General features: G+C 36.9%; 1 protein-coding gene across 1 annotated transcript; it reads right to left on the bottom strand.

Annotated features, from left to right (window-relative positions):
• Positions 1-269: 269 nt before the first annotated feature.
• LOC103943107 (protein HIGH CHLOROPHYLL FLUORESCENCE PHENOTYPE 173, chloroplastic) lies at positions 270-5,319 on the bottom strand. Its single transcript, XM_048582279.1, is given in 19 exon segments — positions 270-440; positions 657-841; positions 932-1,012; positions 1,215-1,328; positions 1,503-1,626; positions 1,749-1,864; positions 1,961-2,056; positions 2,142-2,300; positions 2,414-2,463; positions 2,612-2,651; positions 2,653-2,738; positions 3,059-3,170; positions 3,332-3,355; positions 3,447-3,581; positions 3,803-3,853; positions 3,969-4,130; positions 4,214-4,468; positions 4,904-4,957; positions 5,173-5,319. Coding segments are annotated over 18 exon segments (1,866 nt in total). The 5' UTR covers positions 5,233-5,319; the 3' UTR covers positions 270-440; positions 657-694.
• Positions 5,320-7,072: the final 1,753 nt, after the last annotated feature.

Genomic DNA, 7,072 nt, shown 5'->3' with positions numbered 1-7,072 from the left:
GGTACACACACAACGGAATAAGCCCCGACTATACATAAGCATGACTTCCAATGCACAAGGGCCCACCCTTTGTGAGAGTGACCTGACCAGCAGACTGCCCTACTAAATATTTTCTCCTCACCTTGTTCCTCTCAATTCAGGATGGTCCAAAGACGATAGGGTTTGAGTAGATAATTTAAAAAAGGATCCATTTTTCTATATACTTACAAACTCATTGAATATCATTAGAAAACATAATATAAGCTACTCGTGTACGAAGTAAACTGATGTTGAAAAAAATCTTCAAACCTTTATATATAACGAGATTTGGACCTCATGATCAAAGGCTATAATTTCAAAGTTAAACACTGCTATGATGGTCCTAAAGCACCCTATAATCTTTGATTGCCTTGATGGTCCTAAAGAATCCTCTGCTTTTCATCTGCTATGACTATATACACCTGCAATGAGAGAGACAGGAGGTAGCCTTAAATTAAAAGGGCAGCGGTTCCAAGGAATGCTATATTGAAAACGACAATTCTAGGGTACATCTATGTATAACATATATGGCGGAATTTAATGGCTGGATGTAACTTTATTTTAAACTCCAAGCGAGAAAAATTATCTGTTATAAGACCGAAATTGTGAGCATATTATGCTCCATTTTTTTGACTTACAGAGTTAATGTTGATAGCAGAGCTCTATACATGCAGCATTACACTGGTACAGGGTCTTGTTCCAAGATTTCCTTTCCCGTAATTCCATCTTTCAAAGTTTTAAAGTAAACATCGTAGTCCTTCTCGGGAGGTGGGTTTTCGGGTTCCACTGTAAACGGCTGGCTAAATGGTATGACACTCTTAACCTGCAAAGGAGTTATAAGTATGTCATAATCTGCAAAAGTTGATGAATGGTATAACACAATGTAGAAACAGCACTATATTAAGGGTGTGACCTCAAATGTCTTGCCAGTTGCATACGGGCTTTCTAAAGCAGCAACGCAAATTTGAGCAACCTCCTCTCTTGAAATCTTACCCTGTATACATGATGTAAATCGTCACATTCAGAAGGGGAAGATGCCATCTACGATTATCTGCTGTCCAAGAACCCAATGCCCGCAGTATTCTTGGAATACTATTCCCATTGGATAGTTGACGAACTTGACGTGCAAAAGCAAAGCAAAGAGACTTAAATACATCACAAACAAAAGGGAATATTGATCTTCCCTTTAACTATACCGTTATATTGTCTCCTTGATCAAAAATGAGATCTGCTCCGGCAGGCTCCTCGGTTAATGCACAAGGCCTCACAATTGTGTATGGTATTCCACTTTCCCGTATTAAATCCTCCCCCTGATCCAAAACTTTCAAATGTCAGAAAATTGTAAGAGCTAAATCGTAAAACTCTACTTGCTACATGTAAATAGCAGCCTAACACTAAGATGCAATAAAATGTTGAAGCCCAACATAGTAGTAAATATATACAAGTCAAATTATCAAACGGATTGCACTGGATTAGGAGGAAACCTTCAACTTGTATGTAAGGATAAAATCCAATTCCTTGTTCAAGCGAACAGCGGGAGGTTGTTTACTTAGGTCAAGTCCAGGCCTCTCAGGTCGGGTGACTCCTGCAGAACCTACATGTACAAACCTACATTGGACTCAAAGCAAGGAGATCAGTTAAATACTAAACCAGAAAGTGCACCTAGCAGATCAATTATGTTCGGTCCTTGAAAAATAGTTCGAAAAAAAAAGAAGAAAAGAACGTGAAACCTGGGAGTTATAGGTTCTTTTAGATATGCCCGTATGCTTGATAATGGGAGCTGAAATGGGCCTTCCACAAAAGTAGGATTCAGTTTCCCATCGTATTCAAACTTGCTAAACATGAGCTGCCATAATTTTGAATATCATCAGTAAACATAGACGCAAGAAAAATGAAATAACAGACTAAAATAACGTGAACGTTATGGCTGCGGAAATTGTACCTGCAACGACACAACGTTGCTCGGGTCAAACGGTGGCGCATCTGATACAGTTCGTGCTCGAAATATTGGTTTCAAAGAAGAAAATGGTACGCGTACCTGTAAGGAATTTGAAAGATTATTAATGGAGTTTTAGATTTTAATCGCATTTTTTATGTCAATCAAAGGGTAGTGTGTTACTTACTGTCTGCCACTGGTTTCCAACAGTGTCAAAGCCTGCTGTGTAACCAACAGTATCCCAATCACGGCTTGTGCGAACAATTAGCTTATAGCGTCGACCATCACCTTTAAGGCGTAACTCCAAGCCATCATATGCAGAGAGATCCTCAGCTGTTGGTAGATTCTAAAAGCAAGCATATTCATCACTAGATAATAAGCAACTTACGAACTTCAAAGGGCGGTAACTATCTCGGTGCAGAATTTAGGTACAAGTCAGAAGAAAACATTGCTATTTACCTTTGTTCTGATACTAGTAAAACCACCATTGTTTGCAGTGGAAACAACCCCTGAAGGAGACATACCAAATAAATAAATGTTAACTAAATGCATCCAAATATAAATAAAGAAAAAAAAATCAAACATTGTCGATCTGCTTGAATCACCACCAGAAAGGCAACACACAGACATAAGTTCTAAAGTTCGAATAGAGCAGACCTTTAAAAAGTCCAGTTGGTCCACCATTTTCACCGCCCGTTCCGGTCAATCTGAAATGTACTTTCACTCACTCCACCCATCACAACATCATCTAAAGCACCCCAAGCCATTTCCTTAAAACTATTGCCTGCAAATTACAAACAAAAGAAGGGATCTCATTTGGTACCTAACTACATATATGAGCACCATATAGATTACAAGCATTGATGATTTCAGTTAACTTCCATATCTGGAAAATCCGAGCATCGTCCCTTGCATTTTTTCCAAGTATAATAAAAGTTTTTCACCATTTGCTTCCCCTGCTATATTTCATATAAACCTAAATTCTCCCCCAGTTTTTTCCCTTTTCCGAAAGAGCTTTCTATATTTCCAACTAAAGTAACTGGACCTAGTATAAGACATCCGCGAGGATGGTAATCAGCGTTTTCACCGTTCAGAAGAGTATACCTTCGAATCCAAAAAGTATTTTCCCATTTTGAAGTCCGACGCTTCCTTTTACAGCATTGATCAAATTTTTCATCCCAATGTACTCCACCTTTTCGGGTGAATCCCCCTTTATCTGCTTCCATCAATCAACCAATGCGTTACTAAGAAGAACATGTTTGTATAATTGTTTTAACGCACATAACATAAGTAAAATAATTATTCGTGTCCAAATTAAACTTTATATTCAAGAAATTTCTGGCTCCAAATACAAACTGTAGGCAATCAGTTTGTCACCTCTGGTTCAAAGAACTTGATTCCCTGTTCAAAACAATAATTTTCTTGTCAAGTGCTTGCTTAAGAAAGATAAATGAACTTTGAAGGCATCAAAGATAAAGCCTTTGGAACATACCTGACTATACTTTTGCCTATCAGGAGTGTCACCTTCCTTTGGACCAACAATGACAGAAACTGCATTAATCACTCTCCTCACACCTTTGAAGTACTCAGGAACTAGCGTACTCTCCTTAGTAATGTCTCCAACAACCTGACATTTTCCAGGAAGTAAAAGAGGGTTGCCGTTGAGAATGTAAAAGATAAAAAAATGAATCCACAACCACAATTTGTACAATATACTTGTAGCACAAACCATTGAATAAGTCTTGTACAAATGAGTCTGATTCTTCACCATAAAGTATCACCACTAAAAGTAGGAATCTCATAACTAATTCCAACAAGGAAATTTAATATACAAGGTTGCGAGCTCACCAAGTCGATATCTGGGCCTAACATCTGCCGTGCTTTTTCTTCATTTCTAACCTGAGAGAGTTTATATGAAAAACAAAAATTTGAGGAAGGAAAGTTTAAGCAGTAAAGGTGATTTGAAAATTAAAAAAAAAAAAAAGTATGAAACAATAAGGCAAGAGCAGAATACCAATACTCGAACTGGAAACCCTTTCTTCCTTAAGATGTTGACTGCCCTTCGACCTACACCACCGGTTGCTCCAGCCACTAGGACAATGCCAGAAGTTTCCATTTTCCTTTCTGGTTTACTAGGTGATGGGCCGGATAGTTTTTCAATTAAAGCCTCAATAAACTTCACAAATAACAAATTCTAGTTAGTTGAAACAAGATCACTTTTTTGTTTTAGAAATGTCGAAAACTTTAGCAGTGTGCAACCTTAGCAGGAGAGGGCAGTTCGTTGAAGAAATATATTGTTTTCAAGAATCTAGTCAAGTCCCAACTTTGCTTTCCAGCCTCTGCTGATATGTATCTTCTATACGTTCTCGTAGAGAGATTATCAGTGTTTTGTTGGTAGAGAAAGCTGTGTGGTCTGTCATTAAGTTGAAGAAAGGGTTTAGGAAGTGGAGAGCACAGCAACTGAGGATGCAAAGATTTTTTAAAATGATTCCTACCAACAGGAGATGAAAAATCCTGCAATATCAAGCCATCAAGTAATTAAGTCCTGGCAATTAAGATTCACTAGCTATTTTCCTGCAGTTTATACATGATAATCAGCACAATTCAAGCTCGGCTGAGCTGAAGTGAAGTTGAACATCGAATTGATCAAAAGACAATCCCCATTACTTGAATTAGTTGAACACTCTGAACCAAGTACCAAGTGTTCAATGATCAAGAGAAAACAAACTATAATTTCGGGGATCACCGATCACTTACAAGCTTTCAAATAACAAAATAAAACTGGGAAGACACTAAAGAAACAATAAGCAATATGGCGTCTATGAACCGCAGTTTATTGTCTGTTTAGTGTCCTCCCAGTTATATTTTTTATTAAAAGTTTGTAACTTCTTCTATTTATGCAGATGTCCTTATATTTTTTTTTTTTTTTCAAATTACTCATTTACTTACTACAAAATAAAATTCATCTGGGGAAAAGATTAAGCCTTCGCGATCAGAATTCATCTGGGGAAAAGTTAAACCTTTGCCTATCAGAATCTTGGTAAGCAGACATAGCAATGAAATTACACAAAACTTTAAAAACCACCTCCCAAATTAGCTGTTTTGATTGGCTTTGCAATATTTGAACTTTATACAAAAACACCACAATGTCTACATAGAAACATTAGCAGATGAGAAACAAGCAGAAGCAGGAGTGTAAAATAATGGGGTTATTTTACCTGAATTCTGAGGGCTGATGGAGACAAAGGGGACGACAGATTAATGGCACCTAATTCCATTTCCAATTTTCCAGCGAGAGTTGGAAACCGAATTCCAGACTCTTCTGGGTTTTTATCTTGTTGCTTTTTTCTTGTGCAGTGATGATTGATATTTGTGGGAGTAAATACACACCACATATAGAAGGGCTGAATAAGTAAAGGGCCACACTAACAGTCACTTTCTTTGTTCGAACTTGGACGTGGCACCTTCCCCATGCATTGTGTATATACCATCTAGAGTTAACTCGAATTAAGAATATTTTTATTATGAGAAGCGTCACTAGACGAAGAGTTAGTGGACGCTTGGTCGTCAGTATACTTAGTGTGCAAAAGTTTATTGTTTAACAATGTACCTTACTAATGCAAATTGGAATTACATTGTTCTCTAATCACAGTAAACCATACTGGGGCCGAGAAAAACATAACCTTATTAACAAACTATTGTTTGTGCCAGTCCGAATCCCCGGAGCTGTCATGTAAAGCCAGCCCACTTCGAATCAGTGACCCAGTGTCCAAAGCCCAATAATCATACAGTTTAATCTGCGTAACCAAATTGGCCCTCCGACTGCTTGAGAAATTTTGTAGTGTGACAGTCGCACCATCAAGTAAGGTTATTAATTTATGTGTTTACAATATGGATGAATGACATTTACACCTTTTTATTTCCTCATGCATGCTTCGTTACTTATAAAGAATCAAACCATATGTGCTCCCACTGTAAATCAGTAATCAAATATCTCCAAAACCTGGAACGAGATCAACTAGATGTCTGATTCAAAAGTGATTAATTGAAAATGAGTTTTTTGATAAGCTCATCTTAAAGAGAGTCTCAAACTGATGAAGTTGCAATTTAGTGAAAAACATAGAAAATGGAACAAATTTTCTTAAACACTATTTAATTTTCTAAAATATCGATTTCCATGACTGAAAGTACCTTAATTTAGCCTCAATTTTTGGCGTCAACGAGTTTTCAGTGCAAAATTAAAAAAAAAAAATTACAATCCATGAGAAATTCCAATTTGTCATCTTGGTGGAGAACTGAGGAGTGTGCATCCAGTGATTTTAGAGTGTATCCAACTCCTGCCACCAGCCACCAATTGCTCGCAGGTGGACGTCACCACCATTGGAACCACAGTTGGAGGTAAGTATAATATACTAGTATTTGAACTCATTTATTTAGATTCAAAATTCTTTAATTTTAACTTTTATATCATTGTTTTTCAAGTGTTTAAACTTGAATTCCTAGAGATTTACACCGATAAGTACATTTTGTATAACAAAAATACAATAATTTGGTGTTATCAAAAGTAAAAAATTAAAAAATTGAAGAATGGGAAGATTGATATGATGCTACTGACTCCTCATGTTAGGATTTGTAGTACGGCATCAACTGAACAGGCGAGTTTCGGTAGCGTCATACCAATCTTCTCATTTTTCAATTCTTTTATTTTATTTGTTTATTTATTTTAAGTCTCTCTTTTTTTTTTTTTTGATAGTTGAACTGATTCTCATTCATCCTCTATTCCTAAGTCTAATAATTTCAAGCAAATAAACATGTCATTCGGAAAACTTCTCCTTCGTACACATTCTCATGATTTTTTCTATTGACTAATGTTGCATATAGGAGCTCTTTCTAGTATCCGTGGCAAAGTGTGGCAATATATATGTATTAACTAGGAAGAAAATTTCTTCATAAGATGAACCAAGATCACATGGCCATGACCTTTTCTTTGGATTAATTACTTTTGGCGCCATTGTTGGCACCCTGCAAGTTTGCAACTATCCAGACTCCAGTAGTTATCCAGTATCAACAGATCGAATCAATTTCCATAGCAGCAACGCAGCAAGGAAAGCCAACATT

This window comes from the organism of the source record quoted next, unplaced genomic scaffold (genome assembly GCF_019419815.1).
Source record: "Pyrus x bretschneideri cultivar Hongxiangsu unplaced genomic scaffold, Pyrus_bretschneideri_v1 Contig19, whole genome shotgun sequence".
Lineage (NCBI taxonomy): Eukaryota > Viridiplantae > Streptophyta > Magnoliopsida > Rosales > Rosaceae > Pyrus > Pyrus x bretschneideri.
This window is presented reverse-complemented; position numbering and strand designations above follow the sequence as displayed.